Source organism: Sitophilus oryzae, unplaced genomic scaffold, assembly GCF_002938485.1.
Source record: "Sitophilus oryzae breed Bouriz unplaced genomic scaffold, Soryzae_2.0 scaffold_154_pilon_pilon, whole genome shotgun sequence".
Lineage (NCBI taxonomy): Eukaryota > Metazoa > Arthropoda > Insecta > Coleoptera > Curculionidae > Sitophilus > Sitophilus oryzae.
Genome location: NW_022146225.1, coordinates 979,554 through 1,002,008, shown reverse-complemented (window position 1 = coordinate 1,002,008; position 22,455 = coordinate 979,554). Strand labels below are relative to the sequence as shown.

Genomic DNA, 22,455 nt, shown 5'->3' with positions numbered 1-22,455 from the left:
ACATTAGAGTTCAGCTCGATGGTAGTAAGTATTTTGCGTTTGCGAAAGAGAAATCTTAACCGTCTGGTCGATGTCGCCGGCACTAAGGTTGAAGATCATCTGAGCCCTTCCCCATGCAGAAATACGCTGCCCAGCAGCAAAGTTGCGCCTTAACGACCGTTAATTGCGCAGCAAGATTACGTGACAGGAAGTGCCAGAGAACATTTTGAGAGTAAATCTAATGTTCCCAGACGACACATAATTGTACAGGAGTCACGCTGTTATCGATCGCAAAGGTTGTACCGATGCCTCTTCAGGAACCCGCAGTTACCATGACGCGGCAGCGCGAACGTTGCGAAATGGCGTCGCAGTGCGTCATGGCGAAGCCGGACAGCCAGGTGCCAGAATTGCTCGGCTAAGTGAGAACGGCAGAACGGAAATGACAGTTCAGTTATGGTTGATTATGTGCGGTCAGAGGTAGGGCAGCCACACAAAGAAAACATAGTTTGTTTTCCATAACGTCGATAATGAAACAAAGTGCCTGCTATTGAGGACACCGTGGCTTCACCGACTGTGCCTTTCGGATTGGTCCGTTTATTCAGCTGGACGCATTACTTCTTCGTCGGTAAATATGTTTATTCAAATTTATTTTCTTTACTCTTATAAATGTTGCGGCGCGAGTATGAGACATGAATACCATTAACACACGCCGCCATATCGTACTTACCAGTTCGTTGCTGATAGCACAATAACGACAGGCGGTTTGCGAAAAGATTTGCGGGTTTTTTGAAGATTGTAATGACAAGAGAAAATATATAATTGTTTTGTGTCGCATACGTTGTACGGGATCTGGCGCTGCTATAGCGGTTGCTAAGAACAACCGCAAACAAGAACAGAAATAATTTTCTCTTGTCGAATTCAGAATCTTCAAAAATTATAAAATCTTTTAAAATTCAAACCGCCCTCGGTGAAAAAATACCGCAAAGTGTTTAAAACGTCCATTTTCAAAGTTATTATTGCTATCTTGTGAATTTAATTAAAATTTTATTTACTCAAACCGGTGATAATTGTGAAAAAGTGGCATTAAAAATTAAAAAACTGTGTTGTGAACTGTCAACTGAAAAAACCATCGTGGATCGTGGCATAATATCGGTTTCCAATGTTCCATGGGTATTTCATACATGTCCTCATATAAAATAGAGTTTCTTATATACGCGCCACAGTATTTTATTTATAAAATTAAAGAAAATAATAATAAATTTGAATAAATAATATATTTACCGACATAATTCTGGAAAGAACCGAACCGCAATGCGCTAGGGGTTTCCAGCTGGATAGAGCGTTGAAATCCGAGGAGAGTTTTTTAGTCGGGTAGGAATCCGACACTACCCAACGGTGTCTTATGCAAGATTTTTCCCCTCCTCCTCAACAAAAAACAGGTACTTTCCAATCTAAACTTGTTTCATTTATCTATGGTGATGACGTTCGTGTCATTTGGTGGCAGCTCATTCATACTCTAGCAGAGAATGGCATGAAAACTGGAAGGATAGACTTTATGTTCAAAAAATAGTAGATAATTTCTTTTGTGTAGGATATACCTGCCCTACTTCAAAACTCACAACCCGCCGCCGCCGCTGCTTGATACACTTACATAATTAACCATAACTGATCTAGTTTAATCATTTCCGTTCTGTATTTTCATCTTTCCTACGTTTCCCCTTCTCCTGTTCCTCATAATTCATCGTCTCTGGGAAAAACTAGCCGAAATTAATTCGCAACACGAGCCAGTATTCAATTCCGGCCCGAGACGGGGCTTATAAATTCCGCCGCGTGACGTCGCTGTGGCGCTGCGCTCGCCGCGGACGCGACGTTTCGCCTAACCCTTTCCGCGCTCGTTATTATTTCACTTGCCGCGTCATAATTAATACGGGGTTTCTATGGGGATAGAGTGGCCGCATCTAAAGAAGAAACCCCTACGTCATCAGGAACACGATTGCTTTGCGATCAAACCTTTCATGCTATTCACGCCCGTAGCATTAGATGAGCTCCGTAGTACAATTAATAGTATTAAAAACCAATCCTCATCTGGGACTGATGGGCTTACTCTCAAAATGTTCTCTGAACTTCCTGAATGCACATTAATCTATCGTACTACTTCAGTTAACGAGTCATTCCAAAAAGGAGCTTTTCCAAACTGCCTTAAGACAGCAATAATTATTCCTCTGCATAAAGGAGTGGAAAAAGATGAAGCTTTGAACTATCGCCCAATTGCACTCCTGCCCACATTATCTAAGATCATTGAAAGATCGGTTAAAAAAAGGTTTCTATCTTTTCTCCTTAAATATAAAATACTTACTACCTATCAATTTGGATTTTTAAGTAACAGTTGCACAAATGATGCTATGTTCGACCTTTTTAATAATGTATACTCTAACCTGAATAACCATCACTCTACAGCTACAATTTTCTGTGATTTCTCTGAGGCTTTTGACTGTGTAAATCATAATATCTTAATTAACAAATTGCAATACTATGGATTCAGGGGAGCGCCGCTCGAATGGCTTAAGTCGTATCTTGGCAACAGAAGGCAGCTTGTGAGGATTGATACGTCTATGTCTTTTTGTAAGCCTATAGAATGTTGTGTCCCTCAGGATTCAGTACTTGGCCCTATTTTGTTTCTGGTGTTTATCAACGACATTGCAAATCTAGACATTAGCGGTAAAATTTGCCTCTTTGCGGACGATACTAGTTTCACTTGGAGCGGCCCAGATGTTACGGCACTACATGATACTATATCCAGTGACTCTTGGTGCGATTCTAATCTCCTATGCCTCAACCTATCAAAAACTAAAGTTTTGTCATATAAAAGTACTATACAACCTTTTGTACTTAATAACACCACTATTGACGTCGTGGACTCTGTGAAATGCTTAGGACTTGCAGACAACTCGTTAAAATGGGACTTCCACATCGAAGCTCTATCAAAGAATCACCTCACTTTCACATCGAAGCTCTATCAAAAAATTACCTAACCTCAACCTCTAGAATAGCCTATTATGCCCTTTTTGAGGCACATCTTCGTTATGCCCTTCCATTCTGGGTACTTGCTGCGCAACAAAATTTGATCGTATTTTCAGACTTCAAAAGAGAGCAGTTCGATATTTATTGGGACTGAACAATAGAATTCACTGCCAGAATTTCTTTAAAAATTTCAAAATACTGACTCTTCCTTCTTTATTCATTTTTGAATCCGTTTGCTTAATCCGCAAGCACATATCTGTTATTCCCGAAAGGCCATATCATAACTATCCACTTAGGAATGCGGAGCACGATATTTATCTGCCAACCCCGAGCTCAGAGCTAGTTAAAGGCTCAATACTGTACAATGCCAAAAAAATGTACAATCATCTGCCTTTCAATATCTAGTCGCTTTCATTCTTTCCCGCATTTCGCAAAGCTCTGAAATTATACTTACTGGAGAGAGCCCTATATGCGGTAAACGACTTTTTTGTTGATATGTTTTAATCTTGAACAATTTTGAATTTTAAAATTTTGATCATCTCACACACTGGTGAAATATCTAGTAGTTAATAATTTATAATAACACAGATATTCTTAAATGATTATAACCATTTACAATTCTCCAATTATTGTAAAATTTTTATTGATACTTTTTTTGTGTTCTGCAATATCCATGTACGTTTTATTTGTAATTTTAATGAGGTATTTTTTTTTGAATTGTATGATGTTTGGTTAGATCTTTTATTATTTGTATATTTTTTTGTGCATTTGTTTGCTTTTTAAATGCTGTTGTCGATGAATCTATTTCGGCATTTTGTACAATAAAGCGTTATTTATTATTTATTTCATCTTCTGGTGATTTAATGACAGGTTTATCACCAGTACAAAGGGGCTGTAGATTTTTTTGTTTAGAATGTGATGTTGAAAAAATTAGTTATCGTTTTAGGGGTTACTGTTCTATAACTTTAACAAAAAAAAACGCTGCGCTACAAACGATCAGCGCTCAGCGACGCAGAGATAAACTAAATCTCGAACAGCTTTGTTTCTTCTTTAGATGCGACTACTCTATCACACACTGCATACCCAGGAGGGATAGGATACGTACGCTAAAGTGAGGATGAGGAGGAAAAGAGTGGCTATTAAAAACACGTACTCACACCTTGTCCGGAACAGTTTTCAATTTGCTTTTGCCTGAGCGATTTATAGTTTTATATTCCCGTTCCCTTATTTCTCTAGTGGGTATGCACGTGATTAGATTCACTATAAAACCATTAGAAACCTATATTTCTAATTATTGGAAACGGCTAGTTATTTTTAGTCATAGATGTAGGCTTCAGACATATATAGACAGTTTATATATGTCGCAGGCGGTATCGAATAACTCGGAATTTTGCAAAAAGACTAGGCATATCATAAAACGCCGGCATTTTAACAGAAGAAGAATATTCTACAAAGGCCATATCTGTTTTCAGTCGTTTTGCAATGTGCCTATTGAAGACTACTCAGATTGAACAAAATATTTTACTCGGGATTGGTAATAACTATATAACTTAAATTTATCCTAATAATTTCTTGAACTTCTCTTTCAAAATTTGGAAAGAATGGCACAAAAAGTGATAATTCTGTTAAATAGAGTATGGTTGAGGATGATTATTATAAAGAACTCAATTTATTTTATACTAAAAGAAAGCAAAGTATCTCTGTTATTCGTGAAGATAGAAGGGTGCGGTTTGCACAAACCTGTGCCACTTTTTTGTCAAACGGAAGATGCCGTAAACAAAATTTTCATAGCCCTCTTCGTTTCTGAGCTATAGGGTCTTTTCGAAAATTTTGCAATTGGGGACAGCCCCCGTATCTCCGTTATTATGGATGATATCGAGAAGGTGAAAACTGATTCTTGTAGAACTTCTTACGTAGAATACAGTCTCGTAGTCTGTTTTTCTACGAAAAAAATATTTTTGAAAATATGAACTAAAGTTATGTTTTTTCAAATGGAACACCCTGTATATTTATAAATCATATGATCCGTCTTGCTATGAGCTTCTCAAAAATATATATCACTCTATATTTATTTTCACTATTTACTGCAATATTTAAGATATATCATTTTCTTATTAGTAGGCCGTGATAAATAACAATATCAAAATGGTATTTACTAAAATAGACATACACATATTAAAATTTTATTTGGAATTGATATATTTTACTTTTGAACTTTTACCAGTGAATATATTTTTCTCTTTTTTATAACGGAATTTATTATAATGGGATGGTTTTGCAAATATCTAAAAGCTTGCATTATTAAAGCATTTTCCAAGTGTTCGACATTGTATTAGTATATTTCACGTAAATTAGCTAAAGGAATATTTAAAAGTTCCGATACGATAGCTTCCAAGATTTACAAATAGCGGTAGAAATTTAAGTTTCCCTAATATACAAAGAATTAATTAGTGGCTCTCAAAATAAAACAAGAGACAGATAGCAGTATTACTTTTAAGAATTCTTTAGTTTCTTTTATTATCAATCATGGCCTACTAATAAATATGATCTTTTAATATATTTTTCTAAATATTGCATTAAATAATGAAAATAAATATGGAGTGTTATATATTTTTGAAAAGCTTATGGCAAGCCGGATCATATAATTTATAAATATACAGGGTGTTCCATTTAAGAAAACATAACTTTAGTTCATATCTTTAAAAATATTCTTTTGGTAGAACAACAGACTACGCCACTGTATTCTACGTAAAAAGTTCTAAAATAAACAGTTTTCACTGTCTCAATACCTTTGACAATAACAGAGATACAGGGGGTGTCCCAAATTGCAAAATTTTCAAAAAGTCTCTGTAGCTCAGAAACGAAGAGGCCTATGAAAATTTTGTTTACGGCATCTTCCGTTTGACAAAAAACTGGCACAGGTTTGTGCAAACCGCACTCTTCTATCTTCACGAATAAGGGAGATACCTTATGATTTCAACTAAAATGGGACACCCTGTACACACAATCGAATTACAGAGTATAATAATTAAATGAGATATTAATATTAAGGTTTTAATATATTTTGTATTTAAAATTATGTTATTTATAATTAAAATGTATGAAATAGGATTCAAGTTGTTTTCGTCTAAATACAATAAAATTTTGACATAAATAATTTTTGTTTTTGTATAGGAAAATATGGGGCATTTTTATTAAAACGTAAATTATTCAATATTCTTATGCTCATAGCTGACTAAACTTTGATCATTTTTTAATCTGCCTGGCCTCGATTCTCGATTTGGCATTTTGTAAAACGACTGAAAACAGGCAGTATTTTTGCAGAAGTGTACAGAAAATATCATCATTGTTTAATGCCTAATTCTGATTAGGTTTTTTAGAAAGTGACTGAAAAGAGATATATGTTTTTTGTAAAAATTCCTTCTTTTGTTTAAAAAGCCGGCGTTTTATGATATTTCTAGCCTTTTTGCAAAAAGCTGGGTTATTCTACAGGCCTACAGACAGACAGTTTTATTTAAATTTAATTTAAACAGGTCTGTGGTTTTTGATGTTTGGAAAAGTTTATGCACTAATGAAAAACGACTGTGAAGTTTGTAACATATTTATCAGCGATCATCCTTTTATTAGAACATGACCATCCACAGTCACCAGAGCATCCCTTAAAACTTACTACTAACAGTTTAAATCAACCAACGCTAAATAAGCAAGGGTAACTTCCAACTCCCTGATTGGCCCTCTCCTCTGGCATCATCTGTAGAATAAATATTTTGCCATTGGAATCGATATAGATATATATACGTCGTGATTTAGCGGGGCAAATAAAAGACGTGGGCGTATCGTAATAGAGCTTGGAGAAGTTGTAAATAACGCAATAAACATTGCTTTTATTGTGTCGTAAAGAGACGAGCAACTTTTAAAATTGTAGCGTTATTGTCTCTCGATAACCTTATTTTGTTGTTGATTTGCCAGTATTTTCTTATTTTTTTTCTTTTTCTTTATGGTTTATTATTTACAAGTAACAGACGATAAAATTTTATCAAAATAACTGAATTTTTGGAAAGACTTGTAAATTTAGATGTATGTTGTACCGGAGAGGGGAGTTATGACTTTATGACTGATTATAACAGTCTCAGGGCTTTGAAAAAAGCCAGTATCTGAGACGGTTTTACAAAGGTTAGCTTTCAATTAACAAACTATATCGACAATATTAGTATGTGTACTCTTTAAAAATTTGGTGCATCTTTAAAAATAACCTAAAATGTCAGTATTCCATGGGTATATTGATAAATGAATTTAAAATTACAAGAAAATGCATTTTCTAGGGAAACTTGAAGAGATTGATAAAAATTGGTATAATACAATTTGATAGATAATTAAATTGTGCATCTGATTCTCATAAAATATACATGGTGTTCCATTTAAATTAAACAAGTTATTGCCGTTTAAAGCTAGTAATTATATAAAATAAAATTTTAGACACTCTGTATAAGGTAGTATAATTTTTATTATTGCAACACAATAACTGATCAATAAGTAAACTTCAGTAAATATTTAGTATTAAAAACTTTGATACCCTTGGAGAAATGAAGCCTTAAAATTTTGACTGCAATTTCACAAAATTGAAAATATTTCAAAAACGGTAAGGTTTAAGTGTAATAAACCTTTATCAAATTAACCTTTATTTTAATCGTAGAAACTAAAAATGTAATAATATACAGGGTGTTCCGTTTAAAAAAATACAACTTTGATATTTTTTTATTTATTTGGGACACTATGTATCTTGTAAAAATATTTTTAAATTGTAGCTCTGATAGTCCTTCAACGAACCCAAAACTTACAATTTGTAAAAATCTAATCGTTTAGCTACAATACTCCGTGTCGTATGTGGTGAACAACCCTGTTATAGTAATAACTGATATTGTTCGAGAGCTTAGTTGTTAACTAATAAATAATTAGACTAAAAATAGCTTTAGAATATGTCCCCGACCTTTTATAATTAATTAAGTTAGTTAGTACAGGGCCGGCTGTTCATCAGACCGAAACAACACCTGAACAAACTTGTCAGACCCTCGCGATTAATACGTACACTTTGCCCAAAACCGTCCGTTGTAAATAAGTCACTTAATTTAGCAGCACGGCAGTGCCAGAGATTGGCCATATTTTAATTAACCATACCGCAAAACAACAGCAAAACTTTGTAAAATAAAACTGAAAGAACGGAAAATTTGCATTTTTTTATTTTTTCGATCATATTATTTGTATATGATCAAGTAGCCATGCATTGTTCTTACATGGAGTTACCAGGTTAACATAGCCGGAGAGCTGGCGACATATTTAGAGAACATATTTTAGGCAAGTTAGAATAACAAAAAAAATAAAGTTTAATAACTTGTGAACCCAGAATCCTAAGTCTGGCCGGGAGGTTGGGGGTATTTCGCTACTGCGCAACCCATAACATTTGCAAAAAAATAAATCCAAAAAACATTCTTTACGCAACTTGAAATTTGTTTATTCTTAAATTTTAACATCTATTTAACCTAGAAATAAGTGCCAAACTTTTTTTTCGGATTTAAAGTGTAACCAGACCATTCCAAATATGTTTAATTATTATACCTGGAAAACATACTTTAGGCATTCTAAAATTTTTACAGCGTGTTTATTAGATGATATTAAAAAATATGTGTTAATTGCCAGACGAATTCAATGGGATTTAATAGTTGCCAGACGCGAATAACGATTTTAAATGAGCGCGACAAAAAAAATCTTATGAGTATCTATAAGCGCGAGAAAGATAGTTTATTGAGACCCGTCGGCAGCCGATGCGGCTGACGTAACAGTATTTTGGAGTACTTCAAATTTTCATAAAAACAATTTTTTTCGGTTTCATTTCAATTATTTGCAGGCTTTTAATTCAGAGATTATTTTCTTGGAATTAAGTTACCATGTACAAATATGTATTTATAAATTAAATATTGACGTGCATAGTGTAAATAGTTTAGAATAATTACTGCAAATAAATATTTTAGTAACTACTAATTTCGCTACTAACTACTAAATCACAATGGATAAAAACATTTAAGTTGAGTAGTTTGTAAAAAAGTTACTAGTGACAAAAATTATTGTTTTTGATGAAGGCAGACTACAAAAATGCAAAGAATTTTTAAAAGTGCGCCAACAACATGGTTTAAAAAATTTAAAAAAGTGGTTTTACCAGAAAGCGTAGTTCCGACAAAAGGGTACCATGTACAGTGCTAAAATAATAAGTATTCTGGAATTTTATTAAAGTACCATTGTTAATATTTCTAAATAGATTCAAAAGTAAGTAAAAGTGCTTTACTTTTATGCTTACGCGTTAAAATGACTTTTTTATGTTGTCAATCAGGTCGCAAAAATTAATAGTAATATAATATGTCACAAAAATATAATAATAATTATACTTTTGTGACGTTTGAAAAAAATATATTTTATATTATGCTAATTTTTAAATAATTATTCGTCTTTATTCTTTCAGATACAAAATACTTAAATTTAAAAGTCTTCTTATTGAAAGGATTTCAATCATACATTTTTATTTAAAAATGTTTCTTTTTATTTATTCAATATTAGTTAGTTTTTTTTTAAGTTTTTACGACTCCAAAATGCTGTTACGTCAGCCGCATTGGCTGCCGACGGGTCTCAATAAACTATCTTTCTCGCGCTTATAGATACTCATAAGATTTTTTTGTCGCGCTCATTTAAAATCGTTATTCGCGTCTGGCAAGTATTAAATCCCATTGAATTCGTCTGGCAATTAACACATATTTTTCAATATCATCTAATAAACACGCTGTAAAAATTTTAGAATGCCTAAAGTATGTTTTCCAGGTATAATAATTAAACATATTTGGAATGGTCGGGTTGTACTTTCAACCCGAATAAAAAGTCTGGCATACTTATGTCTAGGTTAAATAGATGCTAAAATTTAACAACAAACAAATTTCAAGTTGCCTAAAGAATGTTTTTTGGATTTATTTTTTTGCAAATGTTATGGGTTGCGCAGTAGCGAAATACCCCCAACCCGCAGCCAGACTTAGGATTCTGGGTTCACCAGTTAATAAACTATACATTTTTAGTTATTCTAGCTTGCCTAAAATATGTTCTCTAAATATGTCGTCAGCTCTTAGGCTAAGACGTTTCACTGACGATATGCGATCTTCGTTAATAAATATGTGGCAACCCAGTATTTCTCTGTTTGTATCTCCATTTTGTATATCTTGGGTACATTTGTTTTATATACAGGGTGTCCCAGAAATAAGTGCAAATATTTTAACTGGTAGTATAGTTCAACCCCAGAAATACGCCTATGAGGTTTTTTTCGCGAAAAAAAAATGAAAATTTTTTTAGTTTTTAGTTAAAAAACTTAATTTCTTGATAATGTGGCAACATAGGTATTAGATTAAATTTACAAGAAAGAAAATCCAGAAAAAATCCAGTGGTTCTCAAAATTTTAGCAAAAAATCATTTTTTTTTGGAAATTTTCAAAGTAAAATAACTCCGGTATTTTGGACTTATTTGAAAAACGGTAAAGAGAAAATATGTTTCTTTTGTCGAGATCTACCACCCCTTAAAATATTTGCACTTATTTCTGGGACACCCTGTATAGCAGGTTTGTCTATTTATATTATTGTTCAGAGAAAAAAAATGAGCTTCCATAACTAAATACAGTTAGATTTAAACTAATACGCACGCAAATCTGTATAATACTGTCAACAAGTTTCCAATAATCGAGTTCTAAATAGGAGTAGTTAAAACTAGGGGGAAATATTATACGTGTATTAAAATATATACGTGTATATAGTATATAGAGCCAGATTGAGCGCTCCGTGTGACGCAATATTAAATAATTAAGCTCTGAAATTAATGCGGATTATGGAGGAAGGATATTTGCTCGTCATATTTTGGTAATTGAACCGTTTTTGGTAAACACTGATATAATTCGATGGATCTTCACATCAGCAAGATATATAATATTCATAGAGATGTTTGTTAATCAAAATTGAGCGTCGTTAAGTCGTTGAGTGTTTGAGTAGTTTAGAGTTCCTTTATATTATCCTTGATGATATTTATTGCATAGATATTTTTATTGTCCAATAATCCAAAACCTGCAGCGACAGCCTTTCCAGCATTGAAACTAGACAATTCTGATGATCCTGATTGTCCAAAACCGCTAACAGCTCCAGAAACAGATCCGGCATTGAAACTGGACAAGTCTGAGACTCCAGACTGTCCAAAACCGGAGGCTACTCCAGAACCTGCATTGAAGCTGGACAAATCTGATACAGCTGACTGTCCGAAGTTGCTAGCACCTCCAGAAACTGCTCCAGCATTGAAGCTTGACAAATCTGCTGCTCCTGCCTGTCCAAAACTGGAACCTACTCCAGAAATAGATGCTCCAGCATTAAAACTGGACAAATCTGAAGCTCCTGCCTGTCCAAAACCGGAAGCTACTCCAGAACCAGCTGCTCCATAAAAAAGATAAAAATAAAAAGAAAAAACGGAAACCTTATACACTTACCAGCACGAAAAACGGGCACCTATAAATTTTCATTTATTTTAAAGCTTTATACAGAGTGGTCCGAACTGTATTCCTGAAACTTTGGCATCAGATTATGCAGATAAAAATAAGTAAAAAAGTTCGTATAAATGTATGTCCTAAAATGCTTAGTTTCGGAGATACAGGGTGTAGAAGTTTAATTTTTATTTCGATTTTTTCCAAATAATTTATAATGTGACGTCAATATTTGGATTAAAATTGGTGTCTGGGAGTTTTTTGACATGAGAAATTTGGGATCCTGATGTCAATATGACTCCTCCTTGTAGAGGACGCCATGCGCCATCTATAGTCTGTCCAACGAGAAGATCCTTGACAGTGATAGATGTGTCTGTCATTTTAATTTCAAAGTAGTTTATTTTATTTTACAAAGAAATAAGTTGGTACAACTGGAACGCATAGCAGGAAATTAATATATGTATTTAAAATCTGACTGACAAGTAACTTCAAAATATTGTGAAAAAACTGTATAAAACTGAAAAAATGTAATCGAGTTATTTTATTTGATAAAAAACGGCATGTGTTAATACAAAACAAACAAAAACAATACACCACATACCAAAAAATATAAAAAAGAACTATTTCTTACTTTCAAGCTTTATGAAACTTCCCGCATTTATGATTATATTTATCAATATAACTTATGTACAAATACAAATTTGTAATATTCCGCAGGAATAAATAAAACAAAATAAATAAAACAAACTATTTTATTAATAATAACACTTACCAAATTTTATACCTCACAGGTTGATTAATTAACTTTAATCTTAATTTTTTTAAACCAGTACCTTTTGACATTATTTTTCTGCAGTACTAAAATCCATTATTTTACCTATCGTGTGATGTCGATATTTTACAGCTACTCCAGTTTTTAGTATGGGTTTAGTATGGTCCTTCTACCATATTCGTGATGCACTTATCTACGACGAGATGGTATACGAACTTTATTGATAGTAACTTTATTGGTGTATCTGTATAAGACTTGCCTGGGCAGCGAGTATTAACCATAAACTGTGCTCTGGGTTCTACAGTTAATTTTCACTCAATTTTTCCTCCACTTGACTTCAAAAGACACAAAACACACGTAATAACACGAATCAAAATGCATCATCTTCCAAAACGCTGGGTATTTGACAAAAGTTGTCACAAAATTATAACCTATAATTTGGCAAGACTTTGACAAACGTCAAAATCTAAAGGCGAGTTCATGCAGACATCGGCGTCCGTTTGTCGTTCATCGTTCCGTCAAACCAATAAAATTGAAATACGATCTGTCATTTTTGAAATAAACCAATAAAACTGGTTAAAAACAACAAGTGACGACGCATGACGAATTTATATTTAAACCCATCCATAGTTAACTTAAAAATTATTAGAAATTTTTTTAGTAAAATAAATAGATTGGTATGGGATGTCATCTGCTTTTCTTCTGTCATCGTCTGTCGAAATCTTACCTGAGAAAAAAAAACAGAGTATACATATGTTTTAACTGTTTTAAAGAGTAATAACTTTTCATCGGTACCTGTATAAAACTACTGAGTAAAAAATATACATTTACGAAGTTTTTTACGCACAAAAAGATCTATTGGTAAAAATCGCTACAAGTAATGGTTCTCGAGATATTTGGAAACGGAATTATCAATACCTGTCATCATTGACATAAATTAAACTAAATTAGACTGAAATCGTAAATTTGAAATATTTTTGTACCAAAAGTTCAAAAGAAACGGTTTTATCATTATTTTTTCGCAGAAAAATTTATGATTGATTTAAAAAATAAAAATTTCTCAAATTTATTATTGCAGTTAAATAACTAATCTATTTAAAGTGTTTATTTTTTGTCAATAATGACATGTATTGAGTATTTCTATTCTAAATCTCTTAAGAAAGATTGCTTGTAGCGAAATATTTAAATGTTTATTCTAAATAATTTTTTGTTGAAAAATCTAAAGTAATTGGGCTATAATAGTGTACTTCTTTACTTATAGTTACTAGTACTCTTCATTAACTATCCAAATGTAGTATTTATTATTTTCTCTGTAAATGCCAGAATTTGCCGTCCTCCATTTTATAGATCGAAAAAGGATTAAAACGGATCGGTTGATGAGGGGCTGGAGGAGCAAGAGGGGAAGGGAGACCATTATAAACTCGACGACCCTGCGGTTGGCTGCACTGTCGGCAAATAATTTAAATAACCCTAGGAGAGCCGTGGAAATAAGTGGAATACTTTCGCTAGGATAGAACGTGGACAGCTCTAATATAATGAGACTCTGTGGTGCTGCAGTGTTGGTGACAGGGTCTGGTCTAGATCAACTGTAAAAGAACAAAAAAATATTAATTGTATATTCGGTTTGTAGTTTCTAGAAAATTTTAAAAGTAAAGTTTTATTCAGAGACTCTAAATTAGAGGTATAAATAATGCTCCATAATGCACAAATTTATTTTTCGTTCAATCTTATTTATAGCTCTTTGAACAGATCTTCTTCTTATACTTCCGAATGCAGTTTGTACTCTTTAATTGTTTTTTATTACTCGTTAATTGTCTTTGTACTTTCAAAACCTAAAATAAAAAATGCAGGTCCGTATTTAAAAAAATTAAGTTGGCCTCTGTATCTCTCAAATTATCAGCTAATTTGAAAATCTAAAAATACCATCAAATAGCCCTATTGGCTATGAGAATGTGCAATTAGTTTTTTGATTTTCTAAAAAGTAACGACAGGAAGAAATAAAATTGCAGCAATCCCAATTTCCAGCAATCCTGGAAAGTTTTAAAACTTTTTTGATGGCATCTTGGTGAACATCCCAAGGCGCAACTTTGCCACAATTTAACCATGTTTGTATATATATTACTGTTACCGAGATACCAATGCTCGTACCTCGAATTTGTAGCACCCTGTATACTTATGAATTTACGATCATTCACCAATGTGTACAAAAATGCAATTAAAATTAATAGAATATACTTCTAGCAGTTTGCTGTAATCAGTTTTATCCTTATTAGGTATTAATAATTGACTTATAAAATAAAAAACTTTTCATTTCTAGCTATATATTCTTTATAATTAAAGGCAAAATAAAAATACTTTTTTACCCATCTACTATCTACTCTGTCTGCTGTTCCAGATACCAACTAGCCAACCCACTAGACTCTTCAGCTTTATGAACCCTCTAGCTGTCGAGATCTGGATATACGTCCTAGCTGCCTACCTCTTAGTTTCTTTCACCCTGTTTGTGATGGCACGCTTTTCACCCTACGAATGGAACAACCCCCACCCCTGTCACCAAGAGTCTGACATTGTAGAAAACCAATTCTCAGTGTCCAACAGTTTCTGGTTCATTACCGGAACCTTCCTGAGACAGGGTTCAGGCCTAAACCCTAAGGTTCGAAACATTTTAAACCGTTTTAAGAAAATTATGCATGTTTTTTATTGTGGAACACTTTGTATATCAGTATCTGGAACTATAAAACTTTCGCATGCAGTAAATTACTCAATGGTACAAGAGATATTTTATCGAAAACTGGAAAGTTTAAGATCTATATTAAAACGATAAATTTGAAAGTTTGTGGAGTAGTGAGTCAAAAACTGTGCAGCTGAATTTGTGGGTAACATAGAAGACCGTTACTCTATTATAAGAAGCGTTTTATTAACTAGGAATATACCAGGTGTGTTTGAGAAGTATATAACTATTTTTTTATATATGGAAACACATTTTTTATTATTAATATTTTGTAAAAAATGTGTTCTTCATAAAAGTTTTTGCTGGTTCTAAAATTCTTCATTCCATTTAGACTTTTCCAATATGAATATTACAACAACCACAGAGTTCCCAACTCTCAAAGGAGTACTACAGGGAGACACGATATCCCCAAAATTATTTACAGCAACACTAGAAGATATCTTTTGTCAACTGGACTGGAACAACAAAGGATTAAAAACAGATGGAGAATATCTTAACCATCTAAGATTTGTTGGCATAGTCCTAATTAAACTTTTAAACAAACTAAAACCAAAATTAAGACAAATTTAGACGTTTTAGTAATCTATTAATTATTTATTATTAATTTTTCATAAATACCTTAAAAAAATAAGTAATATTTTCATGCTTTTCAATTTTTTTCTGAAACAGTAAGGAAATTTAAAAAAGTATAAACGAAATTAAAAATTTTCAACGATTTTTGAAAACACTTATTCAGTTTTTGTACTTATGACACTTCTCCATATCTAGTAAACTATTACTCTAAATTATTTCACATCAACAGAAGTCTCCAGACGTCTATTTTAAAGAATTACTGCAAAACTTTCCCGTTTTAAAGTTTTATCGTTCAAAAATAACAGTATAAATAATTTTTGGACTCTCTAAAAGAATATCGAGGATATTTATGAGAAGATGTTGTTCATTCTAAAGTGTGAGAATATATCAAATATATCTCTACAAGTTTAAAAATCTCCGAGATATCTACACCAAACACATTATGACAGATAAATACAAAAAATTATTTTGTTTATTATTGTTTTACTACGAAAATAATTTTATTGTATCCATAAATAATAACAATAGTGTGTTAAAAGGTATTTTAGAAAAGGAAAAATTATGTCTGCAACCAGTCACTCACCTCTATATCCCGCATCAGTTTGTGCAGGTCCTTGATAGTATAGGAGCATAGTTTCTTCGCTTCTTGCCTTGACTTTGTCATAGGTGCTTGGCTGTTTCAGGATCTTTATCGCAGAATTTGCAGCAAAAACTTTCCTGATACTGGTTGAGTTTTGTTGTTGGGCAGCGTTTTAATGATTCCTTAGTACAGAGTCTCCAGATGATACCTTCATAATTTTAGCAATTTTTAGTCGTTTCCTCCTTTGGTTGTCTTAATCCAAGTAAATCTTCTTACTTTATTTACAAAAAAAAACTCAACAAGAATTTAAAAAATGTTTTATACTCTATTTTTTTTATTTTAACATCAAAGGTTTACCCAAAGTCTCCCCAACAACTGTTCTTGTTTCTCAAACCCTTTGGAATGGACGTCTGGATGCTAGTCTTAGTAGCATACATTATAGTTTCCATCACTATGTGGATAGTTTCCTTCCTATCACCCAACGAATGGAAACCAATGGAGATATGTGAAGAATGCTACTTGAAAGAGAACATGGGATATAATTCAGACAGTGAAGACGACACATACTACAGAAATAGTGAGATTTCTTCTGATTTTGGTACAGATGACCCAAATGATTTTTTTGAAGATTTAGGTATAATTTTGTTACCAGAATTTTTTCCAGACTTAATTTTTTGTTTCTATTACTTTTTAAGACGAAACTTCTGTAAGTTATGCAGAGAAACGTTGTTTCATGAAGTATCATACGGATGATCATTTCTGTCAAGAGGCTTTTGAAAGTTCGGATATTTTAGAGAATAAGTTCACTGTAAATAACAGTTTTTGGTTCAGTGTGGGCAGTTTAACACAACAAGCTACAGATCTGAATCCCAAGGTGAAAAAAAATGTAGACTTATTAGGTAGATTGCTAGAGGCTGATTATTGAGATATCTATGCTGTAATCAGTAGGTAAAAAATATGGATTTAGAAAAAATGCTAGATCATTGTAAGCTACTTTGAATATTATGCTAAAATAATTGGAATTGTATACAAAGTGTTCCACTATTAGTTAGTTTTTACAAATGTTTGGTATTTTATTAGAATTAGTTATTTACACAGGCTTGAATGCTTGAATTTGATATACTTATTATTTTGTTGATTCTAGAACTATAAATTGTCAACTCTGTACAAATAAGTATTTTTACAATAAATTTTTTGATATGGTACTTAATAATTTTGATCTGTTTAGGCTACATCTACACGAATTGTTGGAGGTATATGGTGGTTCTTTACCTTGATCATCATATCGTCGTATACAGCGAATTTGGCTGCCTTTTTGACAGTGGAACGCATGATCACACCCATCGAAAGTGCCCAGGACCTTGCTGATCAAACGGAGATATCGTATGGGACCTTGGAAGGTGGCAGTACCATGACATTCTTCAGGGTGAGTCTACAGGATGTTTAAAAAAACATGTGTCATCTCTCGTGGAGAGATTCCTCACGTAAAAATAAAATTTATTTTTCATATTAACATAGGTCCGATTCTGCTTTGTTTCCTAGCTACAGGGTGTTAAAGTTTTAATATTTTTCGATTTATTATAATTTTCTTCCAAAGTACTTTTAGTGTTTCGGATGAAATTTTGAGGGTACTTTAAAGCTAAAAAAGTGCCAACATATTCACCATGGACGTGCATATGGGTTATTACAGGAATATTTAAAAAAAAGCATGTACGCCGCTGACTTTTTTTTCTCTTTTTAGCGAAATTATTACTATGGTCTATAAAATGAATAACTTTGAATTTTGACCGTTATTTTTTACCAACATGGCAAATATAAAATCCCTCTGCCAAAAAAGTTATTGATATTCTTTAAATTGAGCCTGAGCGAATCAGATAGGTAACTCTTTTTACTTTCGTGAAATAGAAAAGAAAGATAATAGAACAAGTGACAGTTCTTCCTCTTCTTCCAAAAATCAACACGAAATGTCATAATTGTCAAAAGTAAAATGTCATCAGCTTTTGACATTTCTAAATATCAGACCAATTCCGTCTCTAATAGAACAGCCCGGGAGCGAGATTTATGACGTCACGCTAGTTAGATACTACGGATTAATAAATATGTTGTAGACTACATGGAAAACATAATTATTCCTCGTATTTTTGGTTTGTATTTTAAAAATGATATAGTTTACATGAAATATACATAATATACAGTTAATAAATACCATATATACCTATTTATAGTAATAAATACTTTGGCAAATAAACTATGAGCCATACAAATGCAGCAAATGCTTTACAATATACAAATAATAAATAGGGACATAAGGTAATGGGTAAAATGTAAAATATATTTTAAATTTTGAGGTTTGAAAATCGATCTAATTTAACAAAAAACATTCAATACCTACTACTAATGTATTTATTATTAATTATTTAATAATATTATTATATTCTTTTGGTAGGTTGTGATTTTGTGTGTATTTGTTGCATTTGTATCATTCATAGTTTATTTGCTAAAGTATTTATTACTATAAATCGGTATATATATTGTATTTATTAACTATAAATTATGTATAATTCATGTAAACTATATCATTTTTAAAATACAAACCAAAAATACGAGGAATAATTATGTTTTTCATGTATTCTACACCATATTTATTAATCCGTTATATCTAACTAGTGTGACGTCATAAATCTCGCTCCGAGGCTGTTCTATTAGAGGCGGCATTGCTTCAGCATGGCCGCAAGTTGCTAACCTAATAAAATTAACCCTAGAAAAGACCGCGGGAACTGTCAAATTCAAAGTTATTTGTTTCACAGACTATATTATTTCAGTATTATAAAACTTATGCAATATTTAAACAGTTTTCATTAAAATCCCACCAAAATGTTTGTCGTCATATAAGAAAGAAAAATTTAATATTCACATAGTAACGATCGTGTACAAAATTGTTCTGGACTTTTTACTCAGCTACAACGAGCGCAACCCGACCTAGCGCACTATCCAGTCATTTTAATAAAATTCTAACCGGCTTTTTCCCCGTGTAACATATGCACCGTTTCGTGTAATTAATTAAACATGTAATTAATTAAACATATTAGTATAAAAGCTCTCCGGTTGTCGGTTTTATCTAAAAGCGTGACTAAAGTTAAACTCAAATTTAATTAAATTCAATTTTGTTGAGTTGAACTAGAACACTGAGCAGGTGTTTGTGCAATCAATTCAGACATTTTTTCGATATGTGCGTGTTTTTTTTTGGAAAAAAATCGTTTATAAATCGATTTGGGAAATTTAAAATGTAAAAAGTGATGTTTGGACAAATGCGAAATCGAATTTTTAATTAGGGACTAGTTTGCAGTTTGATTTTCTCTTGAATCAGGAAATTTAAAAGCAATATGCTATAGTATAACCATGTTTGCTTGTGTTAAACAGATTTTTTAATCGATTTAATCAAAGTTAAATATTTTTTTTATGGAAAGGCACGGTGTTTCGGTATGTTAAGAGGAATCTAAACATAAATAATTAAAAATTACGTGTTTATATTAATTTAATTTTATTTTATTTTAAAAATTTCGACTGCAGCGCTCCATGCGGTAGAAATTAGTAATTTTCGTCTCTGTATTTCACGCAGTTCTGATGTTGATCGCATTGAAATAATAAAATATTAAAATCATGGATTTGTCATATTATTTAAGTACCTATTTTAGTTTTTACTGGTGCAGATATTGAAACTATAAAATACTCAGGTGCGAGGTTTGTGTGATGTAACGCTGTTTCGGGTAGTAAAAAATAAGTGAAAAAGAATTCGAACTGTAGGCGTCTTGTTGTGTTGTGACAATTTCAAATGTTAATAAAACTGCCAAAAAATGTTAACGCTTAAATGAGAGCGTAATTAGGGCGTTGTTGGGTGCAATAACATTCAATAACTCAACTTTCCCGGATATTAAACTCTCCCGAAACAACATTTTATAGCTTCATAGTTTCTCACGCTGATTTTATCAAAAGCAAAAAAGGATTCAAACAGTTCGATGAAACAAGTGAGTAAACAAAGTGCTCGTTACTTAATCAAAAAATTAAAGAGACATATACTAGGAAAGGGCCATGTATACCATGATAGTAAGACCCATGATTACTTATGGAGCAGTTGCCTGGTACACAAAACTAGAGCAACGGACGGCAAGGCTAAACCTATGCAAAGTCCAGAGACTAGCATGTGTTTGCATCACAGGAGCCATGAGAACCTGTCCAACAGCAGCAATGGAGGTCATTCTAGATCTAACACCACTGCACATTGTCATTGGTAGATATGCCAATGCGACAATGATTAGAATGGTCACTAACGGAATTAGTACTGGGAGAATTATCAGATCAGGGGCTTGGAACACCCTCAAAAAGGAAATACCACTCCTGCAACTCCCAGTGGACGATATGCCAAGAACGTACAACTTTGACAAATATGTCAATGTAGTATTGAGCAATGAGAAGGATTGGAAGAGCGAAACGCTTGCCCAGCAGTTAAAAGACCATACCATAACTTGGTATACTGATGCTTCCAAAACCAATACGGGAACAGGGATCGGAGTGTTTGGGCCGAGAGCTAATTACTCCGAACCAATGGGCACTTACCTTAGTATCCTACAGGCAGAAATCTACGCTATCGAGAGATGCGTACAACTTATCTTAGATAGGAACTATCGGAAACAAGAAATAGCCATCTTATCTGATAGTCAAGCAGCGTTAAAGGCGATCAACTCAGTATCAATCAATTCGAAATTGGTCAAAGAATGCATAGAGAAGCTGAATAAATTAGGCAAAGAAAACAAAGTCCTCCTACACTGGGTGCCTGCTCACCAAGGGATAGAAGGCAATGAAAAGCAAATAATCTAGCTAGGAAAGGAGCGAACACTCCACTAACTGGACCAGAACCGTTCTGCTTTCCAAGTGGTAACCAACTCAAGGCGGAACTCAAGAACTTGGAAGATTCCTTCCGCAACCTGGAATGGAAATCTTGCAATGGTCTAAGACACTCGAAGAAGTTTCTGAGGGCTTATGATCAAGAAAAATCACAGATCTTCCTGGGTCTGAGTAAGAACAATCTTCGGATTGTCACGGGGTTTTAACAGGACACTGTCTCCTCAATGAACACCTCAGTAGATTGAAACTAAGAAGAAACGGCGAATGCAGATTCTGTGGGGAAGATGGTGAAACACCAGTACACCTCATCACTGAGTGCGCCGAGACGACAACCATTTGTGCCATGAATTTTGGTACGACTGATATTGGAGATGGAGAACTACCCTCTATAAAACCGTCCCAGATACTGGCTTTTGTCAAAGCCCTGGGACTGTATGATGAGTTATGATTCAAGAAAGGGGGACACAATGGATCTGTAAGGTCGAAGTGATTAACCCCCCTCTCACTCATTCTAAATTCTAAATTCTAAAACTAGGAGAGGATAAAATATAATTTGCAATATTAATAATATACTTTTTTTAATCAACCAGTGATTAAATGTTTTATGAACATCTTCTTATAAAATTATAATTATGTACCTTTAAAAAATTTCCTTATCTATAGCCGAAATAGCCCCAATTATGCCTAGCAAAACCGATGATAATACTATGCTCGCTACCGTAGTTGAACTCATCTAAAAAGTTTTTTTTAACTGGAATAATAAATTATAATACAAGTTAAACCTTCTGAAGATATCAAAATATTTACTTTTTTATTTTTATACATATATATTAATGCAGTAATTTCATTTTTATTTGTGGACATTTACATGATATTTATTGCAGTGTATTAAAATACTTATGTTTCTATTTTTATATATTTTTTAATTTATTTATAATTCCTTTTTTCAGGACTCTAAGATTGGAATTTATCAAAAAATGTGGAGGTTTATGGAAAGCAGGAAACCTCGGGTTTTTGTCAAAAGCTACGAGGATGGAATAAACAGGGTGTTGCAGGGAAACTATGCCTTCCTCATGGAATCCACCATGCTGGATTACGCGGTTCAACGTGACTGCAATTTGACACAAATAGGTAAAGCATATCATCTTCTAGATTATTCAACCATTTCCAGTTACAGCCTATTTTGCGAAGATGGGCTGAAATTTGGGTAAATACTATATACCCGGTATATACCCAAGTCTGTTTATTTTGTTAATTTAACCTAGTATAAAAAATTTTAACAACAATAATTTGTTGTTATTATTTAAAATAAAATTAAAAAAAAATCGAAATTGAAATTTCAATCTAGA

The 22,455-nt window shown here is 32.9% G+C and overlaps 1 protein-coding gene across 1 annotated transcript in view; it reads left to right on the top strand.

Annotated features, from left to right (window-relative positions):
• LOC115879014 (glutamate receptor ionotropic, kainate 2) overlaps window positions 1–22,455 on the top strand; it is a 409,701-nt gene that overhangs the window by 373,539 nt on the left and 13,707 nt on the right. Inside the window, exons 12-14 of the mRNA XM_030895645.1 lie at window positions 14,716–14,973; window positions 17,433–17,630; window positions 22,057–22,237. Of these exons, the coding sequence (XP_030751505.1) occupies window positions 14,716–14,973; window positions 17,433–17,630; window positions 22,057–22,237 (637 nt within the window). The remainder of the gene's footprint in view (window positions 1–14,715; window positions 14,974–17,432; window positions 17,631–22,056; window positions 22,238–22,455) is intronic.